Consider the following 27,224-nt stretch of genomic DNA (forward strand, 5'->3'; position numbering starts at 1 on the left):
GAGTATACTCAGTGAAGTTAGGTTACAATTTTTTGCAGACCGAGTTTCAGAGCCAACCTGGACCTTCAAATCCTGAAGTTGTGAAGCCACTGTGGCCGACTATTTGGAAATTGGACATCTCGGACAAAGTAAAAAATTTGATTTGGAAAGCATATTGAGATGTTCTCCCGTTAAAGACAAACCTGGTTCGAAGAAAGGCGATTGTTGATGGAACTTGTGATGTGTGTAAAGCAGGTCCAGAAGACGTACTCCACTCTTTATATAAATGTCCGAAGCTGGCTGAGCTTTGGAAAGAAAATCCAAAATGCCAACATAGCTACATTGAGCACTACACAAGTTTCTTTGACATTATGGAATTTCTTATTTTAGAAAAATGGGATGCTGCTCTATCTCCCATGACAACTTGGTCTCTATGGAATAGATGTAACAATCTTTGACTCAGCAAGGCAATAGTTTTACCATCGCAGGTTTTGAAGCAAGCAGAGTGGAGAGAGTCAGGTTTTGAAGCAAGCAATGGAGAGAGTGCTAGAATTTTCCCATCACCTAAATCCTGCTCCCCCATCCTCGGTTAGACCTACAACATGTTGGAGACCCCCTGACACTTCATGGTTTAAGGTTAATTTTGATGGAGCTTTATCACAGCAGATACATCTTCCCTCAAATGTCCTAGAGGTGGAGACCTTAGCAGCAAGAAGAGCTCTAGAATTGGCAATGGAGGTAGGAGTAAACAAGGTCACTCTTGAAGGGGATTGTGAGATCCTTATCAATGCGCTTCGATGTAACAATCACTCCTTGGCACAGTTCGGGCACTTAGAAGAGGATGTTAAATATCTTCCCTCAAAGTTTCAAAGTTTTAATCTTTCTCATGTAGGCATTGTAATTCAGCTGCTCACTCTCTAGCTATATGAGTAGTTTTAAATCCTCGTTTATTAGTTTTGATGGAAGATGCTTTACTAGACATTCATTTTGTATTGCAGACTAATTTAGTGTCTGTTTGGGAACAACTTATTTAGCTGAAATTGAAAATTTTTTGTTGAAAGTACTGTGGATAAAATTAAGTGTGCGTTTGGCAAAATTATTTTTGCGAACTTATTTTACTATTCAGCTTATTTTTGCTACTATTCATAGGTGTCACTATACTTTTTGATATTATTTATGAGTCACACGGTACTATTTCAGTTAACTTTTACCTTTATCTACAGTATTTTTAGCAAAAAAATTTTAGTTTCAGCAAAATAAGCGAATTTCAAAAGAACCTTAAAAGATAGTTGTAATAGTACAGTAGGGTTATGAATACTACTAAAAAGTACAATAAGACCTATAAATAGTAGCAAAAAAACTGAATAAAACTGATTTTTTAAGCAAGTCCAAGTGCATACTTAGATAGCCTTTCCTAACAAAGCGATTATTCTTCTCTCTCAAAAAAAAAAAAAAAATCCCACCGAAGCTAAAAGTTGAAATGGGAGAGGTGGAGATGCTCTTTTTCAGCCTCATGGGGTCAAAGAGCCTGGGAACCTGCACTCCAACCTGTTTTGAGTTGAAAGAAATGGCAAGCTTGTCACAGGCCCCGATGAAATCCGATCAATAATGTAAAATCTGATCACTTTTCTCAAATTTTCCACTTGTGGATCCCAGCACCAGCCTGTCCAACGGTCAAAAAGTGTCTTCAATTATGGAGTAAATTCCGGAGACCTGTTGATTCTACCTTTTCTGTACACTCACAGTCACTCACACTGGTGCCAAAGTCACTAACCTACTCATCAGATTGAACTCGTTTTGCTCCTTTGTTCTACTACACTCCTACCTACATTACATGAAAATTAAAGAAAATTGCATCAAAATGCAATCTACAGTAACACCATATACCCCATTCTTCAAGCTTCGAATCTTAACACTACTATTATTACAACTTCAAATCCTCCCTACTCTCACTCTCTCCCCTTGCCGTACCTCCTGTGGCAACGTCGCAATAAAGTACCCATTTGGTCTCGACGATGGTTGCGGCGCACCACAGTTCAGGCACATGTTTAACTGCACCACTGACTTGTTCTTCACAACACCTTCTGGTGTGTACAAAGTCCAATCTATCGACTACGACAAAAAAACTATGGTAGTCTATGACCCAGCAATGTCTACATGTTCCATACTACAACCTCACCACGACTTTGTTATGACAGACATTCAATCTGTCATAATACCTCCTTCACCGGACACCATTTTTGTACTCCTCAATTGCTCCATTGACTCTCCTGTACTTAACCATTACAAGAATCTTTGTTTCAACTTTTCGGGTCACTCTTGCGACGAGCTTTATGGTTCATGCAATGCTTTTAGATTGTTCCATTTGTTGACTAATAGTACTCCGCCATGTTGTTTTACTGGGTATGATACTGTGAAGTACATGAGCATGAATATCTTGGATTGCACGCATTATACTACGGTGATTAATAGTGATAATTTGAAGGGAATAGGACCTTTGGATTGGGTATATGGGATCAAGCTTTCGTTCACTGTTGCGGAAACTGGGTGTGAAAGGTGTGCAGGGTCTGGTGGCACTTGTGGGTTTGATACTGAGACCGTGGGCTTTTCCTGCCTTTGCTCAACTTCTATGAATGCTACTAGAGAATGTGGTAAGGCCTGTTGGAACTTTTTGAAAGAAAAAAAAAAAATTAGTTTTTTCTTTAAGAAAAATTCTTAGTTTACATAAGTTCACGTTACTTTTAAACAAATGTGTATAGTATTGTACACTTTTATGCAAATGTGTATAATATTATATACTTTTTGCAAATTTTATATTGATAGTACAATGTAAATATATAATCATCATTTTCTTAAATTGTTATTATTATGAACAAGAGTTTCATTCAAATGAAAGTATTTATTGCACTGAGAAATGCCAGAGACACATACTTTTGCACAATTTTATGTCACAACTCACTATATGTCGAGTTGTGATTGGTTAGAGTGTGTTAGTGGGCAATGTGGGGATACACTTCAACGAATCATATCTCGCCATGTGGCGAGTTGTGACCAAAGTTATGCAAAAGTATGTGTTTTTAACATTTCTCTTATTGCACTTGCATATGACAAAGAGACCACCTACTCTAATAAGATTTACAATATTTCTAGATAAATGTGTACAACATTGTACACTTTCATAAAAATATATACAGTATTGTTCACTTTTTGCAAATTTTATATAGATAGTATAATGTAAACATATAATTGTCATTTTTTAAAATTATTATTATTATGAACAAGAATTTCATCCAAACAAAGTTATTGATTGCACTTGCACATAACAAAGAGACCACCTACTCTAATATTTAGTGTATGAAAAATGTTAAAGCCACAAATTTTTTTACAAATTGCTAATGTGGTGAATAGTTATTGGTAAATAAAAATGATGTCAATGAATAACACTAGTAAGAATTTGTCATATCAATAGTTTGTAAAAATGTAAAATAATCTGTGGCTATAGTATTATTCATACTCTACATTTAGAGGGCGTTTGGATTCAAGGCTGAGTTTTGCGTTTTGCGTTTCAAGCTTTTTTTTTTTTTTTTTTTTTTTCAAGCCGCAGATGTTGACCAGTCGTCCGTGAACAGTGCATCCGTGCACTGTGCACGGACCCACAAATTTCACTTTTCAGCCACTTTTTCATTAAAAATGGGTCACGCGGTACTATTCACACATTTTAAAATTATTTTGCTACAGTGTTTTCAGTTTTCAGCAATAAGTTCTATCCAAACGGACCATTAGTGCAAATTTGGTACAACTTTTTTTTTTTTTCAGATTTTTAAAAAGAGATAGTTTGAAAAAGTTGTACTAAAAAAAGTGAAATTTAAAGTAGTTGTACAGAGTAAAGTTTCAAACTATGAATTTAACCATTTGTCTTTTATTTTGACAAACATCTCAATTCGATTAGTTATATATATATATATATATATATATATATATATATAAAAATATAAACAGAGAAAGGTATTCTCCAAGTACTGCATAACACATTGTTTTTAATCGAATTCTAGTAGAGAATGCGGTGAGTGCTCTTGGAACCTTTTGAAAGAAAAAACTCAACTAAATAGTTTATTATTATTATTAAGGGCCTATTTGGATTGAAGGAGGAAAAAGGAAAAGTAGAGGGGAGTATAATATAGTTGACTAAAAATAGGCTAATTTTTTGTCAAATCTACCCTACTCTACTCCTTTTCCCTCCCTCTTAATCCAAACGGACCATAATGGCCTGTTTGGATGTTTAAAAAAAGAGGGGGAGTAGAGTAGAGGGAAGGGGAGTAATTCAATTACCTTGTTTGAGAGTTTTTTAAGGAAGGAGAGGGAGGGATTTGGAGGAGTTTGAAGGGGTTTCAATTACTTCCAACCCCCTCATTTTTAATTCCCCCAAATTGGAGAGATTTGGAGGGAGAGTAGAGCACATAAAATTATTGATAAAGTAAATTACCTAATTTACCCTTATTATATTTATAAAATTACAATGTTAAAAACAAGGGGAAGGGCTAATTACTCCCTTCCCCCTTACTAATTATAAAAACATCCAAACAAGGTGGAGGGTAATCATTCTCCTCTTTTCTCCTCCCCACTACTCCCCTTCCCTCTACTCCCCTCTACTCTCCTCCTTCTCTAAACTCCCAAACAGGCCATAAGTGATTGCAGAATGCATTGTTTTTCTTAATATAATTCCTAGCTATCTTACTAGTAGACATTGTACATCTTAGATTAAGCATACTAGCTTTCAACATATTAGTTTCTCCGGACTGTACATTCCTGTCTATCCCAAATGTGGTAGATAGTATAGTTGCAGCCCAAGCTAACTTGCCAATTTTCCTTTGCAATCCTCTACCTTTGTGCTTAGTACCTGTCCATGCAAGCTCCCCATACCAAATCCAAATAGTTTTTAGGTTGTACACTTGTACTAAGTGATTAAGGGTACAAGTTAAGGTTATTCTATATTTTGTTAAATAATATTTTTATATATTTTTTCTTAAAAAATAAAGTCAATACTGTGTACAATAATAATATAAAAAAACAAAAACACACACAACCGTAAACCATAGCGATTTTGTATTGCAAAATAATGAATTTTTGAAAAGTTTGTTTATTTTTTTTAGATAAATATGTATTACAGTTCATAATTGAATATTTATTATTTCTCAATATGACCCTATTATGATTATTGGTTAATTTGTCAACATTTTGTATTTCAGCTGCAGGCAGTGTTACAGATGATATCGGACACAGTCATGCTCCAATGTTATTATTCCAAGCATTTGTTTTGATTCTGGGGACATTTCTGTGCATGAATTTATAATGATGTCTCCCTGTTATTTGTTTTTGGGTTGGGGGAGAGAGCGTTGGTCTTGGGAGCAAACAATTTGTAATATCTTTATGGACCTGTTGAGAAAATGCTTTGCTTGGGTTTTGCATTCTTTTCAAATAGCAAAGGTAGCTACCAGAAGGGAATTCTCATGAGTTTACTATGACTTCCGCCTACTCAATTTGTACATGCATTTTTATGTTGTTTCACTTTCTCTTTCTCATACAAGGCTGGGAACTTAATTTGTGGGAGAAACTCGTCACCAACATGTCATTACTGTGTTGAAATTTGGGCTGCAGAAGTTTTCTCGATTATAAAGATTGTACTCGAGAAAAGAATATTTGAATCATATAAATGATCAATCTTTATCACCATATTCAAGCAATGGAACAAAAATGAGTTATTAACTTATAGAAAAATTGTATTGGTTTACACGGGAAAAAAAAAAGAAGATAAAAATTGTATTTGATGGAGAATAAAAATGAGCCATTGCGTAAGTAATGACATTGTCCATAGTAATTTTATGTCTAACACTCCGTCATTTTTAGCTACATTCATCGGTTTTGGAATTCACTCTCACTCACTCCACTAAGCCCACGTCTCCCATGAGAAGAATGACACAAAATAAGGAGAACCACTCTCCGACTTCATCAAATCAAAAATACATGAGAAATTATCCAACTCTTGCACTTAGAGAATTTATGGAGATCTTGAGGGAATTCTGACTTGAGGGAATTCTGACTTAACCATTAGAGGTTACTTGGCTCACACCGATGCACTCAAATAGTGTTTTCTCTTTTGTTCAGGTCTTCAATCGTACAAGTCTAAACTCTAAAGCATAGCCCACTGATTTCATACTTCATCAGTATTGAAACTTGAACACTACATATATACTTTTGTCACATCTATGTAAATTTTTTCTTGAACTAAACATATCACTACTGGATTAAGATCAGGTGCAATACTTGCACCTGATGCAATTGGTATCCATTAAATATAAAAAATGAGTAAAGGTAAAAAAGTAAAGGTAAAAGTAAAAAAAGTTGTGAGAGGATTGAGTGAATTGCGCGGCACCCGGATCCCAATCCTATCACTGCCACCCATGACCCACGTAGCTTTTTTGCTTCAATTCTGAGCAGTAGACTTTGAAGCGTTAACTCTCTAGTGAGTTGCTTCTCAAAAAAAAAAACTCTCTAGTAAGTTAAAAGTAGTAGACTTCAACAGAATAAAGTCAATAAACAATAACGGTTAGATTTTTTTTGTTTTGTTTTGTTTTGATAATCAATAACAGCTAGATTTTAAATAGCAATAGTTTTTTTTTTTTTTAATAAACTATTTGGTTTATCAAATAGCAATAGTTCATCTTATTCATGTGGACACATGCAATGATACAGTAGTGATGATTCAAGAATTAAAAATCATAGTCGTGATGATTCTTGTAAATTCTTTGTCATAAAATTAGCCTTCACGAATTTAAGGGACTTTTTTTTTAAAGGGTTTTTTAAAACCATTTTCAGTTCAATATTTTTTTGAAAGGAAAAAAGAAACAGAAAACATCTTATAAGCAGCAATCAGAATATATCAAGAATGAAACGTCCTGCATCTTATACTTCTCTTTTTATTAAATGGATCAGTAGTTCTTTGATTTAAATTATGTAAACGGTCACTTATTTAGGAGTGTCATACTGAAACTACAATTTTCGTGAAACTACATGGTTATATTTCTTTATTGATCGATGGTGATCACGAATTAAGATCCTTTAGAATTCTTAGGATACTCCACCATAGATTTTTTAAAAAATCTTTTCTATTAATCTTGTAATTAAAAGCACGACTATCATTGTTTTGGTATTTATTTAAACATTAAAAAATGAGTTAGATTTAAGTTACACTTAGTATAACTTTAAGCAATATTGCACCATTTAATATTTTTTAATTGAACGTTAATTATGACAAATTTACCATTAGATTATATTATTTTCGTATATTCTCCATGCTAGCAAAATTTCAAAGTGATAAGATATTAATAGTCATGTCATCGATCAATTTTTTAAATTCAAATTTTTGTAGTTTAAAATAATGCATAAAATATGAGTTTTCGAATGGTAAATAACAAATTGACATGAAAATTGACATAAATGTTAAGAAAATATAAAATATGTAATTCAAATGAGAGAATTTCAAAATATGAATTCTATAACAAATTATTAGGTGGTGTAACATTACTTAAAATTACATTAGGTGTAATTTGAGTCTAACCCTTAAAAAATATGACAATTACAATTCACTTAGTTCAAAATATGTAAGATTTTGGAAACTCTATGATAAACTTACCCTAAGAATTCTAGAAAATCCTAATCATGTATATAAACAATTTCCATATGATGTATATAGCTTTGTGGCTTTGGCTAATTGGCTTATCTATGCTAATTAAGACCATAACTGTTTGTTACCACCATGTATTAGTTTTGAGGGCATAGATAAGACCTGTAAGGGTAATGTGCACCAAGAAGATATATTCCAACTTCTAAATGTCAAATGACAGTCATGTCATGATTGATTAGCCTAAATTGGGAGAAATTATTTGATACACTCGAAATACTACATCTCTTCTCATATAAGTATGAATCTCATGTATGAGATACACTTATATGTGTGAAGATGATGTAATACACCGATTGCATTGAATAATTCACATACTATGATATCCTTTGGATTCCTTTTTAAACTATGCTTAATTGTTTGCAAATCTTTGCACTACAACCATATGACATTTAGTTGTGAGTTACTTTGTTTAGAGCCTCCGCCTATGAATGGTAATCCTCAAAGATCTTCTCTATTTTACTTGTAATGAAAAAAAGTCCATCTTTAATATCTTTTTTTGTCAAGCCGATGAATACAACATTAGGGATTCTTGTGGAAGGTAGATGCCAAAAATTAATGCAATTCAGCAGAAAAAGCAAAAGATTAACGGAGCCTAATGCCTTTCATTTTAGTTAGACTTTATAATAATGATCTCTGCCAAATGTTAGTGTTAAAGTAAGTTGAAACTGTCAGCTTATTTACTTCCACAATTTTTGTACTCGATGATTTTGTTTTTCTTTCAGTCCGAGATTCCACTAACTTTTCTCTATGTCCCACTTGCTCCACTCTTTAATTATCATCAAATTGAATTGCTATTCTATACTTTCTAATCTTTACAATTGCTCTTTCCCAGTTTTGCTGGACAAATGCGCTGCGTTCTTTTCCTATGCTGGACCCATAAGCAAACATTTGAATTCAAATCCCCCATCCTCTTTAATCCTTTTGCAAAACTCTTTCAAAATCAGTCTATAACGTTACAACTTATTAGTATTAGATTATTAGTGTTGCAATCATAGCTTACTTTTATATCATCAATGGCCCACTATTACACTTATGATTGAAGTCATTATTCTCATTTAACATCTTAATCTATCTTAATCTTTTTTGTAATACTAAAATTAACGTTAAGATTTCACCCTTGTCAGAGCCAGTGTAAGAAATTGCAACCACTACCGCACACCATATTGTTAAAAGGGTCTTGTAAAATGCCTATTGAGTTTGTAGGATAGTTCCAGTATATCATTGGGAAGTAAGTAGATTGAAAATTGCTATGTTTTTAAGAGGAATACTTAAAACCAATATTAACTAGCACTATTTTTGTACATGTTGAAATTTTTCATGGCATAGCAAAATTCAATCCACTAATTGTGTGGATTTAAATTAATGAATAAAATTTTAAGAACTTCACATTAGAGTTACTCATATAGTTGTAGATGATTTTAATCATTCTTTAATCCTTTTTTGTTTTATTTTATTTTATATAAGATAGAAACTCCACTTTAGCCTAATGTGTATATGTGTGTGAAGCTCTTTCTTAGAAATTTAAACCTTGGCCTTTGCTCCCCACACTTCACAAATACTTATATTTATGGAGTGAACATGGCGTCAACGGTGTGTGGTGGTATTCTTTAATCTTAAACAAGACTATGAAATATTAAACATTTAATTATGAGTCATAATGTACATTATTTGAAATAAAAAATATACTTATCAATCATTGGCATGTGTTTAAAGGTAATTGTATGGTTTGTTATATATATATATATATATAATGAACTTATGTTTTTTGTTCGATAATAATTGTTATGTGTTAGGACGCCAATGAATTTTTTATATAGAAATTTTATTTTGATGTAGGCGAAATTTGATATTGACATTTGTATGTTACATTTTATTTTTCAAAAAAGAGCTAAAAATAGCCATTGTTTAACAAATGATTTAGTGTCCGTTTGGTTTGCGCGTCCACGTCTCACGTTCCACGTTTTGCCTTTTTTTTTTTTTTTAAAGTCCAGCGCCTCTTGCACTCTCTTGCACTATTCATGGGACATGAACAGTGTAAACAGACAAATGAACAGTAATCGAAATATATTTTTTTATTGTTTTTAATTTTCAGCAAATATAAGCGGTATTTAAATGTACACTTAGTGTTTCTAATGGAAATGTCCAAGAGTAAGGGTTCAAAATTTAAATCCCTCTTCTTCCATTGTAATTATTAGATTAAAAAAAAAAGGATTTAGATGTAACTTTAAAGGTTAGTTTCAGTTAGTTTGGTAATTTTTTTTTTTTTTGGTTATCAAATAAGAGATTTGGGGGTTTAGACCTTGCTTATAAAAAAAATTCAAATGGTGTCTTAGGCTTGACAATAAATAATAATTATCATGAAATGGTCGCCATATGTTAAAATTATATTGTATTTATATTTAAAAAAACTACCTGCTCAACAAAAAAAAAACTTAACCAACAAAATCTATCCCATAAATAAATAAATAAAAATCCGTCTGGTGTCAATTCAATATTCTCAATAGTCCAGGGGCTAACCTACAAAAAGCAATCACTTTAAATTTGAAATACGAGCGGGCTTATACTATTTCTATCATTTATTTGTCACTTACTGAGCTTTCACCTTTCAACACGCTGACACTGTCCCATTCTCAATCCTCCATTTCCTTCTTCTTCTCCATGGATCTAATTCGAGCTTCAATTTCAAACTCCAGGCCTAATTAAATTCAAACAGTTCTCTTTTCTTTTCTCCCAAAAATTTCGAAGCTCCAACATGTCCAAAGAAACCTCCACGTCTCGATTCGTAGCTCGAAACGTTTCGAAGAACACGCACCCCGAATCAAACGAGAACGAGTTCGAAGCTTCGCTGAATCCGATTCACTTTCCACCTCCACGAACTCCTCTGAATACGATTCAGGATCCATCGCAATCTCAGTCCCAAAAGGATTTCCACGATACCGATTTCGATTCTCATCACAAGCTCGAAGCGGTTCGATCAACTCGGGCTTTGGATAAGAAGCTTGAAGCTTCGGATAGAGTTGGAAATGCGAGTCACAGTTACGTGAATCCTAGGGTTTCGGCTCGGGTCGGAACAAAGTCACAGTCGGAGCCGAACTCAACCCAGAGTACTCCGGCGAAGAGCGTTTCGAGGCCTTCGATTGGTGGAGCTAATGGAGCTTGTAATTTGAGCAGCAGAGCTTGGAATTTGTACAATGGAGGGAGAGGAGGGAGCTCCTCTAGGGTTTCTAGAAGGGTTTCAATTTCAAATACTTCAGTTTCTAATTGTGAATTTCCAGTGGAAGTTCAACATTTCGAGCTCGTTCAAGACCCCTCGTTTTGGACAGATCACAATGTACAGGTTTGTGAACTGAATTCTGAGCTAAATTTTATGTGTTCTAGAGGTTGGTGTGGATGTGATTGTGATTGTGATGTGTGGTTTGTTGGATTCAGGTGCTGATACGAATTCGACCATTGAGTGCTATGGAGAGAGTTTCACAAGGTTTTGGTCAGTGCTTAAGGCAAGAGAGTGCGCAGACTTTGGTGTGGCTTGGTCATCCTGAAACCAGATTCACCTTTGATCATATAGCGTGCGAGACCATATCACAGGTTCTTGTATAATCCATGTTTATATATAGAATTGCATAATCTATGTTTAAATGCTATATGAATACGATAGATATTGTGGATGCTTAGGTTCTTCAATTGAATTCAAGTGCATGGTTGTATTGATCAACACAGTAAAAACAATGTCATCTTTATAAAAGATAGTTATATTCAACCACGTGGTTCGTTGGTCAATGCTACCACGTGGTTGAATTTAATTGAAGAGCTTAAGGCACAACACTTAAGAAAAAAGTTTAGTTAGACAAAAAATTTCATGACTTTTTCACAATTGATGAGGCGGCATGTTATGATTGATGCATAATAAAGTGGTGTTAGTGGTACCGGGTCCATATGAAAGTGATGTTGTTTTAATCACAACTTGTCACCTTAGTGAGTTGTTAGAAAATTGTGCACAATGTTGTGTCACTAGGAATACGCAAAAACAGAGGGTTCCTTGCCTGTGGTTCTGTACAAAATCATAGTCCACAGTATCTATAGTTTTCCTATAGTATTCTAACAATATAGGTATTGTTTGAAAATTTATCCGTTTGCTTGCGTGTATAATGTATTTTAAAGGGATTAATTCTTTGGTGTGAAGTTGTTTTGGGTTCCAGAAATATTAACTGAAGTTTGTACCAATGTATGAAGTGGAAAGGAAGCTGTTTAGTTCTTCGGCTTTATTTTGTTTTGGATTTCTAAAATATGGCAAATTGGGCTCAACTTAGCTGTAGTTGTATTAAGATCAATTAAGTGGAGGATATTGTTTGTTTTGTTTCTTTTTCCTATATCAGATAGAGCTTCATATTTTTTGTTTGTTGGTTTCTTTTCCTTTATTTTCTTAGCAACTAAACGGAACATGAGTGAAAGTTTATTTGGATGCTTATGTGCTGTCTGGCATGAATTTTGGTGTAGGAAAACCTGTTTGTAGTTGCTGGACTGCCCATGGTGGAGAATTGCATGTCTGGTTATAATAGCTGCATGTTTGCATATGGTCAGGTATGTGATGATGGGTTTTCCTGATTGTTTGAGTTGCTATCAACTTATCATAGAACAAGATGATGAAGCTCGCAGTGTTTTTCTGCAGACGGGAAGTGGCAAAACATATACTATGATGGGCGAGATATATGAGACGGAGGGAAATCTCAATGAAGATTGCGGGATAACTCCACGCATTTTTGAATATTTATTTTCTAGAATTAGAGCGGTGCGATATTCACATTTCTACTGTTTTTCATGTTTTGACCATTCATGCTTGACTGCTTGTTTAATGTGGATTATGGATGGTGTTCTTTTAGTTATGGTATAATATCTAACTAGAACTCATTTAGGAAGAAGAAAGCAGAAGGGATGAAAAGCTGAAGTATAGCTGCAAATGTTCCTTTCTAGAGATATATAATGAGCAGATAACAGATCTTTTGGAGCCTTCATCAACTAATCTGCAAGTAATGTATATTTGTCCATATTACTCATGGTTAATTCATTAGATTTTCATTCAATGGCCATTATCAAACTCATTCTCCTGTTACAGCTCAGAGAAGACTTGAAAAAAGGGGTATATGTTGAAAACCTCACAGAGCGTAATGTGAGGACTGTTAATGATGTTGTCAAACTTCTGTTACAGGTGGGAATTTCTGGTGAATTTTGTTGCTTAAATGTTGTTATTCTATCACATCTTATGTCACAAATGTGATTGGCATACTTCTATCAAACACAGGGTGCTGCAAACAGGAAAATGGCAGCGACTCATATGAACAGTGAGAGCAGCCGCTCCCACAGTGTTTTTACCTGTATTATTGAAAGCTGCTGGGAGAAAGATTCCATGACTCACTTCAGATTTGCAAGGTTAAATTTAGTAGATCTAGCTGGTTCCGAAAGGTAATTACATTCCACATCAGTTCTATCATTGTTTTTTTCTACAAAGCTACGCTAACTTGCTTACTGATTCAGGCAGAAAAGCTCTGGTGCAGAGGGAGATCGTTTGAAAGAAGCAGCAAATATAAACAAATCTTTGTCAACTCTTGGGTAACTAACTGAAAAAACAAGTGTCTCAGTTGATTTGCTCTAAATACATTGCAGTGTCTTGCAATAATTTCTTTCCATTGTCACATGCAGCACCATTATAGTATATATAGTCTTTTGGAGTGTGTTGCTAAGCATTTTTATCTGAAATGCCCGCCTTGGAAATAAATTTATTGATTTGTGCTGTAATTTATTTGGTGGGGGACATTCGCCTTCAACTTTGTAAGATATGCTAGATAGTGCTGAATATAATCTTCGAGTTGGCCAGTCAATAGCTTTCCAGGATGAATCTCTGCAAACAAAACCTTTATTGTGATTGATCAAATTAAGATATATGCTGAATCTAGTCTTAAAAAGTCTTTAATGCTAATGTGTAAGAGTTTCATTCTATAATTGGTTAACCTGAATTATTTTTGTTCTATACTTTTAGCTTGGTGATAATGTCTTTAGTGGATTTAGCGCATGGGAAGCATAGACATGTTCCCTACAGAGATTCAAGGCTCACATTTCTACTTCAGGTTAAGCTCTAAAACTGAAAATGAACCTACTAATTATGTGTACTCTTTTATCTTGCTACCTTATATTAGAAGCTCATATCGTCTACAACTGTGAATGCAGGATTCTCTGGGAGGAAACTCAAAAACAACAATTATTGCAAATGTCAGCCCATCTATTTGGTATATTTCCTTCCTTGAACTCATAGTGTATTCTTTTTATCTGTAGTATTTTTTTTCTTAACAAAACTTTTGCTTTCCTCGCAGCTCTGCAAATGAAACACTAAGCACTCTGAAGTTTGCCCAGCGTGCCAAGCTTATTCAGAACAATGTACTTAATTTAAATGCAATTACATGTGTACTGTTTCCAATGAAGTCTAGGAATATTTGAGTTTTGAATTTACTGTTTTTCATCATTTTCTAGGCTAAAGTGAATGAAGATGCTTCAGGTGATGTAACAGCACTGCAGCGGCAAATCCAACAGTTAAAGGTATGGATAATAGTTGCAGATTTGTGAGAGTTTTATCTTGGCCATTCACTATTTAGTAGAACTGAGGCATTTCTGAACTCAAACAGGGCCAGTTATCCATTCTAATGAAGCATAATAACCTTACAAGGTCTATGTCAATATGTATTCCACCTTCTGAAGAATCTGGATTGAATGACCTGTCTGAGGAATATGACTCTTTAGGAGAAAGATATCCGACTGATAATCATAAGATACATAGTCTCCAGAGCAAAAAGGTAACGTTGATGTATACATTATAGTTAGCTCTCTCTCTCTCTCTCTCTCTCTCTCTCTCTCTTAAGATTTGTATTATATAAGTATGGGCGGCTGTCTTAAATCTACCTAGCAGATGAGATGCATGGAAGATACTTTAGTTGGTGCTCTGAGGAGAGAAAAAATGGCAGAGACTGCAGTTCGGAAGTTAGAAGCTGAAATTGAACAAGTCAACAACTTGGTATATCTGTTACATTCAGCAGTCTTACATTTTCCTATTTCTGAAAAATATGGGACAGGATTAGATGATTCGTATCTGTTTAAGAACATCTTATTTAGCTTTTTGCTGAAAGCATGCTAAAGTATACTTGTATTTTGAAAAAGCAAGAAAAAAATGAGGTTTTAAAAAGCTGTACATAAAAGTTAAATAGTAAAAAGCTGGCTTATAATTTGTTCCCAAACACACAATATTTCTCAAGTTTGTCACAAGCTTAATCTCATGGACAATTATGTAACTTATTGTGGCATATTTTGTAGGCTTGCCAAAGGGAAGAGGATGCTCAACATACTAAAATGATGCTAAGGTTTCGTGAGGAGAAAATTAAACAACTTGAGTTGCTTGTGCACGGAAAGCTTTCTTTTAACACATATCTTGAGGAAGAAAATAAGGCTTTACTAGAAGAGATTCAGTTGCTTCGTGCAAGGACCGATAGGAATCCAGAATTGACCCGATTTGCGCTGGAGAATATCAGACTTCAAGAGCAACTCCAACTGTAATTTTGTAGTGCATTATATTAATCTCTCAATCTCTTTTCTGGATGCTGAGGACTCACCTTGTAGCTTTCACATGTCAGGTTCCAAAAATTTTATGAACAAGGAGAGCGAGAAACATTGCTAGCTGAAGTTTCAGAATTACGTAATAAGGTCTATGGAGATCTTCTCCCTTTTCTTCTATTCTTCTTTCTTACAATAGCAAAAACCCTTCATTGATCCTTTAATAACTGTCTTAACATTTTCAACGTGCAGCTTCTTGAAGTGCTTGAAGGAAAGCTTACATCCTCTGTAAGAAACGATAATCAGGTTGACACGGACTTTTGAATTAATTATATAGAATTTGTTATGTTTCTTAATATTTGTGCTTTTCAACTGCAGAATAATTGTTCTATAAGGGAGTTGGAAGATTGCAGGAATACAAATTTCAAACTGATCAGGTACTTAAATCAATATACTTCATTTTAAGCATATTCCAATCAGTGGTTGTAGCAAAAACATTCTCCAGGGGCTTGGAAATTGGGGGTACCACTAAAATTGGGTAGCAGTGCCCCAAAATACCCTAGCTAAGGCCTACATGAAAATACCACTAAACAAGTGTATCTACAGTTCTAACAAATCAATATGACTAAAGACATGATGTATGAACATATGATTTATGATCATGAAATTACAACTAACCATAAAAAAAAATCTAAGATGATAATCACCATAAATTAAAATAACATGTGGAAACTAATCTATTTCCAACACATGTTTTTGTTTTTGTTTTTTTTTCTTTGGTACTATCAAAACATGATAATAAGGAACCAAACACAATAAAACTATAAAAGCACTAATTAACTAACAAGGAACGAAAGATACATGCATGCACTTTTTTGATTTCTAAGCAACTGGCGAACTCAGGGTGGAATGTCTCTCTTTCTTGCTCCTATGACAGTCTTGAATCATTGTCTTGAAACCTCCACCTGTTATATACATTCTCTTGAAGATGGTTGCTTGTTGATAGATCTTCGTTCCAATGGTTGCGTTGATTGATGCAAAGTCCTAAAAAACTAATTGAATTGGATCTTTATTTCTGATTCCTATGGATGCTAGGGTAATTTTTGTGCTGTGGAAAGGTGTGTGATGAACAATATGCAGAAAATAAAGAAAATTAATGGCTTTGGGTGGTGGGCAGGTAGGTAATCTAGGATCCAGGGATTCTCTAAACTACAATAAGTGAAAACTAGGACCCCTTCTCAGTTAGGATACCTCTCCTATTTACAGAGGGGTATTTTAATTCATTTTTTGCAAACTCCTAAAAAACTAATGGAATTGGGTCTTTATTGCTGATTCCTATGGATGCTAGGGTGATTTGTGTGCTGTGGAAAGGTCTGTGATGAACAGTACGCAGAGAATAAAGAAAATTTATGGCTTCGGGTGATGGGCAGGTAGGTAATCTAGGATCCAGGGATTCTCTAAACTACAATAAGTGAAAACTAGGACCCCTTCTTAGTTGGGATACCTCTCCTATTTACAGAGAGGGGTATTCTAATTCATTTTACAGCTCAAAAATTGTAGAATTGGTAATATTATCTCATATTTTCTCTCACAAAAATCAGAAAAAAGAAAATCATATAGAAATTTTTTTAAAAAAATTTTGCAAATTTATAACTATAGTGCCGATTGGCACTAAGGTTCAATAGATTGGCTCTCTTGTAGGTTACCAGAGTGTCAACTGTTTGATGATTGGTAAAAAGACCCATTTTCAGTAAGTATGACCACATGGTTTTGTCATGTTCAAAAGAGAGCGACTAATGCACCAGTAAAAGAGAGCGAGTTGATTCAAGTTGAGGGAACCAAAAAAAGTAGGGGAAGACCAAAAAGAACTTTAGAAGTGGTAAAAAAGGACATGTCAATTAAGGAAGTAACAAAAACAGAATATGACTTCTGATATAATAGAATGGAAGAAAAGAATACATATGGCCGACTCTTATTAATCTCTCGAGGATTAATAGCTTACCCCAAAATATTTGGGAATAAGGCTTTGTTGTTGTTGTTTTATAACCATTGATTTGAACACAAAAAAAGACCATTCATAACAATAGGATCATTCATACAAAAAACAAAAGATCTAACACTGTTTTGAACACACAAAAAGACCAATTTACTGTTAATTGTACTATGACCACTTAAAATATGGATTTTAGGGTCAGGTAATTCCACTTATGTAAAATTACCATTTTACCCATAGTGCTAAAAAAGGTGTAAAATATTCTTTAAAAAATAATATAAGGGTTGCAAAATGGGGTGTCTACACATGGCCCTTACACTGGGCTTAAACAAATTAGGATATTGATGTATTTTACATGGACAACTAAGTGCGCTGATCATCTGGACATTTGGTTCTATTAATTACTTTTTTCATCTTCCTGATAGTAATTTGAGCAGTTGTGAAGGTCTAACATTTATTGGCTTATATCTGTAGAGAAGTAGATGACTTACGAACAGAACTTAGAAAGTATTTGAACTGTAGTCAAGCTACGACTGATTCTGTAAGTATAGCTGATGAGTTATAGAAAGAAGGGTTGTTGAGGTAGCTTAACCTTTGTATTTTGGTGATTTACTTTCTTTTGCACTTTTTTGCAGGTAACAGATTCTTTCTCCAAGGATCATGAGGAATTTATGCAGACAGATAATTATTCAATGGTGAGAAATTATAACAGCTTGTTTTCAGTGAGATTTTCAATTAATTTTTAACCATTGCCACAAGCAGAAACTGTTAACCTTTGGAAAAATACATGATCTTTGCTGTTGCATTTTCTGTGCATGTACTGTTTACATAGCATCACATTGCCTTCGCACTATTTGGCAAATGAATCACATGAAATTTATGGCTTTCTTTCTTTTATTTTTTTGGTCGTGTTGACAAGGAAAGAGAAGATTCATAGCCCAAGGAGACAATTCTGCGCATGCCTGACCACAAATGTTTTATCTTCCTGACAATAATTATTCTTTTATGTCTTAAACTAACAACAATGATCTCCTCAAAATGCCATGTATAAGTTTCTCGGATGTTTTGACAGATTTTTTTTTTTGGTTCAATTCTCAGAAGATATTTTTACAAGCTAGAAAGCATGCTAGTTTGGGATGTATTAAAGGGAGGGACTTACATGGATGACATGTTTCAATTCTTTCTTCTTTGTTGTAGTTTATGATTAATCACCACATTTACAGGAAGAAAACATATCCATCCAAAGTGACTCCATAGATGATACAGCATCTTATACCCAGACAGATGATGGGGCTTTACAAAATAGGATTTACCAGAATGCAGCAACACAGCCTGATTATACTCAAAAGGAGTTGAATGATGCTAGATTGTTGATTAAAGCAATGGAGTCTGAGCAGGTCCATCTGATTACTGAGCTGCAGCATACACAGGAGGAGAATCAAAGACTTATGGAAATGGTCATCAACAAGGACATGGTAGACAAACAATCTGTACCAGAACTTCAAAGTCATTTCCTGACATCAGGTAATTTAGAAATATGCAACATGGGCTCGCTGATGGAGGGAAATGAAGACATTGACAGAATGGCCCTGCAAGCCAAGTTGGACAAGATCACTAGGGACCTTGAGGAGGTCAGATCACTCAATAATCAATATCAAGAGGATCAGGCGTTCCAGTTGTCTAAGCAGCACGAAATTGAACAAGTCTGTGAACAGGTTGAGATGGAGACTAGCAGAACAATTCTTCACTTGCAGGAAGATGTTGCTGCTCTACAGTTGGAACTTCATGAAAGGTTATGTTACATGACTCAAGAAAATACAAGACTAAGAAACACAATAGCAGATAAAGAGGAGGAAATCAAGGCACTTTGTATGGAGTGGGAAAGGGCAACCTTGGAACTAACAAGCTTCCTTGTGGATGGTTCTAAATCCCTCAGAGATGCCTCTGGTCAGATAGAAGGTATTGCTCGTTCATTTCCCCAGGCCAGTTGTTGCATTAGTGAACATGTAGAGAGGGCTGCCAGGGTTTGCATGGAGAAGGAAGAAAGTATTCTACTCTTAGAAAAAAGCTTGGAAGATGCACAAAGAATGGTTGTTGAAATGGAGCTGAAGTTAAATTCCTTGAAGGAAGCAACAATGGCTTTAAATGAATTCCAGCAACTAGATACTGATGAGAGCACTGAACAGGAAATCCATTCAAGCATTTTGTTAAATGAGAACACCAGCATGGTAAAGATGCAAGAAAGAAAGTACAAAATCAAGAAGGATCATGTTACTGAAGCAGAAAAATCTGCTATTGCTACTTTGCTTCATGGTCAGAGAAATGACATTGAGAAAGATATTACAATATCAAATTTGGCTAATCCCACTGATGTGGGCAATCATAAGCTTTCAGGGATGAAGGCTGACACTAATGTTTTAGCACTGGAGGAGGTTAAGGATCAACTGAAGTTGGCCAGATTAGGAGTACTGGAGTCTGAGAATGCTATTTGTGAATTTTATACTGATCTAGAAATGCATATAGCTGCCCTTCAAATTGATGTCTGTGAAGTTTCTACTACATACAGCGAATCAGTTCAAGACTTGGTGAAAGAGATTCATGAGATGAGGAAAATATATATGGAATTGAGAGAGAATCATAAAAATTCTCAGTTTTGCAGAATTGAATCACTCTCAATTAAACCAGATAAATATCTGAAGTTTGAGAAACAGGATGACATGCTGAGTCAGATAAGGGATAAACTTGCTGAAACAAATGATGTACTGAACCTTATTAAAGATTGCGTCAAAACAAAAGAAAATGTGTTTGAGTGTATCTCAGTGGATGAAGATTCGACAGAAGCAGAAGCATGGAGTGCTGATTGTTCAGTCTCTGGCTCAGAGTTTTCAACTGAAAGTGTTGCTTCAGGAATCCAATTGGATGACATCTTATACACTTGCCACTCTAGGGTTCCTGCAGGGATAAATATGACAGACCTGAGTGTTGACAGAGGCTCAGTGGTTCAGTATGATGATCAAGAATCTGAAAAGTCAAAGAAGCTACCAAAGTCTTCAAATGTTCAGAATGATGCAACACGATTCTGCCTGAGAAAGGAATTAGAGTTGGCATTCTGTGCTTTTAGTAAACTATACGTTCAGTTAGCCACACTACTCAGTGAGTCAGATGTTGGAGATTGTTCCATCCGACAAGGTACATTTTTCCTTGAACCACTTGAATTTGTACATATTTTATTAGAAACATACATTTTGGAATGGACTTAATTAAACTTCTGATGGATGGCAGAGTTGATACATGTTCCATATATTAAGTTCGGAATGGAGAAAGCTGAAGCAGGTCGCTATAATACAAGGGAGGTACAGATCAATTTCTAACTGCTAATTTATGAAATTATTTGCATAAATAAGATCAAAGTAGCTGTTTCAAGGGCCAATAACAAAATTTTTGTTTCTCACATTCATCAAACTTTCATTGGTAAGGTCATTGACCTCTTACTCGGTGCAATGTTTCTTGACGTGCAGGTAGTTGCTGATGAGAAAATTAACAATGCTAGTAGCTTCTTAACCAAATTTGAGGAAGCCCGTTCTACAATGAGAGAAGCTGATTTGATGTTAAATGCTTTGCTGAAGGCAAATGAGAGTGCAAACCAATTGGCTGGTATGTGGAAGCAAGCTGGTGAGGAGCTGATGGTAGAGAGAGCAAGCTTGATTGAAGAAGTTGCACAACTTAAGTCATCAATATGTTTGAAAGAAGGAGAGAATGGATTACTGAAGGATCAAATCAGTTATGGTTTGGCAGAGATGACAAACTCATTTTCTTTGCTTGAAGAGTGTTTTTCGCAAATGCAAAAGACCGTGGATGAGAGGTTCAACATGATGTATTCTGATGCCTTATCTATGGGACAGGAGATGCTGTACTTAGTTAGAAACTCCAGATCATCGCTAGAAGATATTTGCACTAATATAATGGAGAAAGAAATAACTTTGTTTGTACTGTATCAGTGCTATGTAGGGGACTTTGTCAGCAAACTCCCACATTTTAATGCACATCGTGGTTTGTATCCATTCAAGCATCAAGAATGCTGTCCATTAAGAAATCTGCAAACTATTTGCTCTAGTGATAAGGATGACATTGCCAGTGAGAGAATCATGGATCAAAGAGATGGAAGTGAAATAATCAGGAAGTTGGAAGAGGAAGAACTGGGATTATCTGATGACAATCTCATTTATGAGAACTTGGCACTAAAAAATGAATTGAAACGGAAAGAAGTTTTATTAGAAGGTTTGCTTTTTGATTTTACATTGTTGCAGGAATCAGCCTCCACTACAATGGATTTCAAAGATGAAACTGAAAAGCTAATATTTTCTTTAAGTCAAGTTCGACATGAGCTAGAGATGAAATCTAGTCAGCTTGATGAGTTATTGGTTGAATATAGGAAACTTGAAGGTCATCTAGCTGATACTGAAAAGGCTTTGTTTATATCAAATTCTGATCTTGAGCAGGCTAAAGAAATGATAGACAGTTATTCAGATCAAAATGCTGAGTTGAAGGTGCTTTTAAAAGATTTCTATTTGAAAAAATCTGAAACTGAAGAGCTATTGGATGAACAAAAGCAGGTGGTCAAAGGGTTGGAAAAAGAAATTCTTCATTTAACTTCTTCAGCTGAACAAAAATCAATCTCTTTGGTTAAATGCGTTGAAGATGATTTGAGGAGGGTTATTAGTGAAAGAGACCAACTTTATGAAGAAGTCCAATCGTTGAATGATAAGCTTGAGATGGCTTATGCATTCGCTGATGAAAAGGAAGCAATTGCTGTTGAAGCTCGCCAGGTTTGTGTTTAGGGACTTCTCTCTCTCTCTCTCTCTCTCTTTATATATATATATATATATATATATATATATATCTCTTTCTCTGTCTCTGTCTCTCTCACACACACTCTTTTTAAAATTTATTTATTAAGAATATGCATGTGGATTTTCTCTTGGGTTGATCTGGAATTTAATTCTGTAGGAGTCAGAGGCAAGTAAAGTGTATGCTGAACAAAAGGAAGAGGAAGTTAAGATTTTAGAACATTCTGTTGAGGAGCTCGAGTGTACCATAAATGTATTGGAGAAAAAGGTTTGTTCCAATGCATTATCTTCTTTTCATCTAATGTGTAAATGCTATTCCTCTATGTTTAATGTGGTCTATTTGGAGGGAATCCATGCTAGTTAGTTTGATGGGATTGAAGCATCTTACCTTCATTTGAAACTCTTCTTTTTTAGATCTTTGTTTGAGTGGTTGAGGGATATTGGGGATTGTTGTTCTTCATTTTTAGAGTTCCTAAATATTTGTGTTTTAGCTCTTAATTTGTTGCATTGTTTAATTCCCATGTACTCAGGTTCGTCCATTTTCTTCATAAAAAAAAAAAAAAAAAATCTTTTTTTCTATCCCAGAGCTTTGATGAACAGCTATTAAAAGTTGTATTAGAAGTACATTTGGCTGCATGCAAACTGGCATAGTCTCAGTTGTGTACGTCACTTATGATATTATATATATATATGTGTGTGTGTGTGTGTGTGCGCGCGAGCGCGCGTGTGTGCTTTTGGCTGTCTTGGCTACTGATTTCTAGTAATATTTTCTTATGCAACTGGTGTGGAATGGTTCCTCCCTTAGGTATATGAAATGGATGAGGAGGTGGAAAGGCATCGATTGATCAGAGATTCGCTGGAACTGGAACTCCAAGCTTTGAGACAGAGATTGGCATCTGTTGAGAACTTCACCGAGAATGTGGATTCAGGAAACAGTAATGTTGAACACACTGAAGAGCATATATCTAGGTCAGTAATGCTGCTTTCTTCCTTGATTTGGAATATTTCTTATTTGCGTTTACCTTCCCTTGGGTTGAAAGAAAGAAAATATTCTGATGTAGACAGCTGTATTGTAGGTTACTAGAAATTCATGAGGCACAGAAAAGGATAAAACTTCTTGAAGAGGAAAAAGGAGAACAGGACAAAGAGGTGTTTTTCTAACTTGCTAGTATTTTTAATTGTCACTAGAAGTCTTTTGAATTGTAGAACACTATTTTACATCATCCGCTTTCTCTGCTCTAACACTGAGATTTTGACTATTGTGAAGATCAAACAATACAAAGAGTACATCGCTGAACTTGTATTGCATGCTGAAGCCCAGGCATCCCAGTACCAACAAAAGGTACTATACTGGACACTCACTAAGTTTTAAATAGCATGGTATCAGTTTGATTTATATCCTTGGGTATATATCTTAGGATTCCAAAGGTAATCACCCTGTGCCAATATCTCATATACTTGTTAGTCAGAAACAGCCATTTCCCAATTACTGATATCCTTGAGCATATATCTTAGTGTTTAAATTAGATGTTGACTTTCAATAATCTGTTCATCCTAAATGAACGTTTTACATGTTTATCTTGACTTACTATCTCTATGCACAAATTCTACAGTACAAGACTCTGGAGGCCATGGTTCATGAAGTAAAAACTGATATGTCATGTTCAACATCAATTGCTGCAACGATAGATAAAAGTGAGAGAAACACAACTAGGACAAGGGGCTCCAGCTCACCATTCAGATGCATTTCAAATTTGGTTCAGCAGATGAATTTGGAAAAGGATCAGGAATTGTCAGTGGCCAGGCTTCGTATAGAGGAGTTAGAGGCATTGGTGGCAAGTCGGCAGAAAGAGGTTTAATAATCTCCTTTCTATAGATTTGTTAACACCACCGCAATAACCTGCTGGTATTGGCAGGGCCATTTTCTTGGGTGGTTTTATTCTATTTAGCAATTCATCCTAATAACAAAGACCCTATCTCACACGCACCCCTGTAGTGCACTTAACCATATCATGCATGTATATATGCTCCCTTTAAAAGAGTGTTAATTATATCTATGCTGGAAGCAGATATGCATGCTGAATACAAGGCTGGCTGCAGCAGAAAGCATGACGCATGATGTCATTCGGGATTTACTTGGTGTGAAATTGGACATGACTAACTATGCAGTAAGTTTTAGACTTGTATTTTGAAGTGTGAATGTTAATAGCTGCATTTCTCATTTGTTTGCTTTCTGTTTGGTGCATTGTAGAACTTAATAGACCAGTGTCAGGTTCAAAAGTTAGTGGAGGAGGCTCATCAGCAAACAGAAGAATTCCTGGCAAAGGTGGTTATAGGAAAAACCTTTGATTTATCACTCATTTGGTTTAGTCGTGGTCCTAATATATGTGCTCACTGTGTTAGGAGCAAGAAAATCTCAATTTGAGAAAGCAGATTAATGATCTACTCGAGGAAAGAGAGAGGTTAGATTCTGAAGGTCCAATCATTTACTCCCATATAATTGTATTACGTATGTTGCCTATAATATCAAAATGGGAATCCAGAAGCAGATTATCTAATAACTCAAAGTTCATCTTAGAGAAAAAAAAGGTCAATGGCAAGGAATTATGTTTGATCTAACTCCATATTTAGAAAAGCTTGTCACTAACTAGTGCACCCTTTTGGGTTGGTTAAAGTTTTGAATTAATTGTCAAAGGAAACCGTGCTGGGTCTGTGACTATCAACTGGAATATCCCATGTTTTTATGAAGGGAGATATAAATGATCTAGTCATGTCATATAATGGCCAGTGCAATGTTTAGCTTTAATTATCTTTTGCCCATTTCTAAATCATTGTTTTACTAGGTCTTTCCCTTCGTGTTATATACTTGGTATATGTTACAGGAACTTGGTAGACATGTTTCTAGGCAATAGATTACTCTTGTCGTCAAAGGCACGCTTATATATGCTACCAATTACCTAAGAGTAAGATATTTCCACGGAGCATTGCCTGTCAGTCTTCAGACATGAGTAGAGACGAAGTTAAGGGTGCATTTCATACTGACACCTCTCTGGACACATATCATAGTGAAACCTGTGTTTGGCACAATTGTGTTACTTGACTCCTTTGAGGTGTCTATGAAACACAACTGATGTTAATAGTCCCTAGGGTTTACAATTGTTGCTCTTATCATTTTAGACTTCCTACGTGACACCAAAGCTGACATTTTTCTTTTCAGTAGAAAGCCTAATGATTTCATGATCTTGCACCATCTTCTTAGTTGATTTCAATGTATGTCTTGTTGCTGTAGTTGCATATCGGAGATAAATAAGAAAGAAGCAGATATATTTACTTTCCAGCTGAATGTAGAGCAACTCCAAGAGCGGGATCAATTGCTCTCTGCACAGAATGAGATGTTAAAGGTAGGATAATTACTGTCAACCTCTTAACTTGTAACCTTGAATTGATAGATTTAGCTGATGGTTTAAATTTCTGTAGATGAAGTTTATCCCAATCTTTCTGCTATTTTATTTTGTAGATGGACAAGAAAAATCTAAAGAGGAGGGTAGCAGAACTGGATGAGATGGTAAAATCACTTCTTAAAGCACCTAGTATGCAACAGCAAACTCAACTGTCCTCAAAGAGCCACCGTGTAAGATTAACTGTTAATGACGGTTTGTTTATTTGTTTGTTTTTTTGATAATTCAATTGTTACAACATCTGAGAAAATAGAGATTTGAACTTTGGTTTTCCTTGTAAATGAGACTAGTTAATACGTTAAAGTTGTTAAACTCTTGGCCATGTTTCTGACGTTTTAACCATAACGGACTAACAACTAATGCATTTAAGTTCTTTTTTTAAATCTTCAGGACAACAGCTCATTGAAACCGGGTGATGGTGATTTCACTAAAAGGCTGGCTCATTCTGAAAGGCTTCTTTCTCATGTAAATGATGAAATTGCTCAGTATCGCCGGTCCAGTGGACATGGAATTAGAAACAAAAGATAGGCGATTCATATAACCCCAGTTGCTATGGTAATTATGTCTTTTTATCTTCCTTTGGTACATTCTATCAATCTCAGGAACTCATGATGTCGACCAGGACGCACAGGGCTTGTGTGGACATCCATAGAACAGGTGCGTAGACTGATATACATTGTCTACCAAAGGAAGGTGGTATCTTAGACCTGGCCCGGTTTGATTGATTGAAAGGTAATAACTGTACGATAATGCATAATCCTCACGGAAGCAACTTACTACCCCTAATTATCTTTCATTACACTTCTTCATTTGATAACTTTGGTTTTTTGTTCCTTGGTATATAAAATTCATCATCCCTGCAAGTGAGGTTTGCAAATTAAAAAAGAAAAAGAACGTAAAATGTAAGAATCCAATCGATCCAACCCTGGACTGGATGCTTCGTTGCTTTTTATCTGTAAAATTTAAAAATTTATCTTATGTAAAATGAAAATCCATCATCAAGATAACCGGAATAAAATATCAACAATGCACACTGAGCAGGTTACAAAATATGTATATAGCTTCCTTTAATAGTTGCAAGTTATATAAAATTTACTTTTGTTTCTGTGCAGATAACCAGTGAACAGTACATTTCCATGCGAACTCCAAGGCAGACTCTCAACGTTTAAGTTGTAAATGTTATTTCCTCTTTTTAATTAACTTTTGGATGGGTGAATTGGATTAATTTGGCGGTTCTTTCATCATAAGTGTGATTTGCAAGTCCATTGTTGATTATGCTAACTAGGACGCGGGGGGGGAACCATGTGCTATTCAATTTAAACTCTTTAGCTCTCGGTTTTCTACTATACACGCCATTGAATGTAAATATTATAATCTTTGTATTTGAATATTTAAAGCCTGGAAACAAAGTTTCAACTGTTTACCACCTGCAAATGACCTTTAATGTTGTGTGAGAGGATGCAAACTTTTGAATTAAAAGACCAAGTGAGTTGGCAGCAAGCAACCAGATTATCTTTCTCAAGCCTTCACCCTTTCAAAAAAAACAACAAATGCAGATTATGAATGCATCTAGTTCAACAAACGCCAACAGCTTCCAGGCTGCATAAGTTCAAACT

General features: G+C 35.1%; 2 protein-coding genes across 5 annotated transcripts; both read left to right on the forward strand.

Annotated features, from left to right (window-relative positions):
- Window positions 1-1,725: 1,725 nt before the first annotated feature.
- LOC142625958 (uncharacterized) lies at window positions 1,726-5,510 on the forward strand. The gene is made up of 2 exons (XM_075799718.1): window positions 1,726-2,630; window positions 5,226-5,510. The coding sequence occupies exons 1-2, from the start codon at window positions 1,814-1,816 to the stop codon at window positions 5,327-5,329; spliced, it is 921 nt and encodes a 306-aa protein (XP_075655833.1). The 5' UTR covers window positions 1,726-1,813; the 3' UTR covers window positions 5,330-5,510.
- Window positions 5,511-10,302: 4,792 nt separating this feature from the next.
- On the forward strand, window positions 10,303-27,036 carry LOC142625760 (kinesin-like protein KIN-12C). Of its 4 annotated transcripts, XR_012842399.1 has the most exons (36): window positions 10,303-11,057; window positions 11,150-11,305; window positions 12,215-12,298; window positions 12,387-12,506; window positions 12,631-12,744; window positions 12,831-12,923; window positions 13,017-13,177; window positions 13,250-13,324; window positions 13,752-13,839; window positions 13,940-13,998; window positions 14,083-14,146; window positions 14,240-14,305; window positions 14,392-14,559; window positions 14,673-14,777; window positions 15,074-15,309; window positions 15,391-15,460; window positions 15,563-15,616; window positions 15,689-15,747; window positions 17,778-17,844; window positions 17,939-17,998; window positions 18,527-20,492; window positions 20,586-20,656; window positions 20,822-22,129; window positions 22,311-22,418; window positions 22,956-23,119; window positions 23,227-23,299; window positions 23,418-23,492; window positions 23,764-24,003; window positions 24,220-24,318; window positions 24,402-24,476; window positions 24,554-24,612; window positions 25,440-25,551; window positions 25,668-25,781; window positions 25,999-26,163; window positions 26,240-26,340; window positions 26,721-27,036. XR_012842399.1 is itself a non-coding variant. In XM_075799472.1 (35 exons), exons 1-34 carry the CDS (start codon window positions 10,473-10,475, stop codon window positions 26,134-26,136), a joined length of 7,086 nt encoding a protein of 2,361 aa, XP_075655587.1. In that variant the 5' UTR covers window positions 10,303-10,472; the 3' UTR covers window positions 26,137-26,163; window positions 26,231-26,340. The 4 variants fall into 4 exon arrangements, 1 of the variants encoding a protein (XP_075655587.1); XR_012842398.1 differs by having other exon boundaries at window positions 25,999-26,265; XR_012842400.1 differs by having other exon boundaries at window positions 15,563-15,598; window positions 25,999-26,265.
- Window positions 27,037-27,224: the final 188 nt, after the last annotated feature.

This window comes from Castanea sativa, chromosome 2, assembly GCF_040712315.1.
Source record: "Castanea sativa cultivar Marrone di Chiusa Pesio chromosome 2, ASM4071231v1".
NCBI lineage: Eukaryota > Viridiplantae > Streptophyta > Magnoliopsida > Fagales > Fagaceae > Castanea > Castanea sativa.

Excerpts from the sequence above, each read along its gene's own strand:
- LOC142625760 (XM_075799472.1), top strand. The coding sequence starts at position 10,473 with ATGTCCAAAGAAACCTCCACGTCTCGATTCGTAGCTCGAAACGTTTCG. Across the intron at positions 15,617-15,688 it reads CTGTAAGAAACGATAATCAG|AATAATTGTTCTATAAGGGA; the intron begins GTTGACACGGAC and ends TTTCAACTGCAG. Across the intron at positions 23,493-23,763 it reads CATCCCAGTACCAACAAAAG|TACAAGACTCTGGAGGCCAT; the intron begins GTACTATACTGG and ends CAAATTCTACAG.
- LOC142625958 (XM_075799718.1), top strand. The coding sequence starts at position 1,814 with ATGAAAATTAAAGAAAATTGCATCAAAATGCAATCTACAGTAACACCA. Across the intron at positions 2,631-5,225 it reads GAATGCTACTAGAGAATGTG|CTGCAGGCAGTGTTACAGAT; the intron begins GTAAGGCCTGTT and ends TTTGTATTTCAG.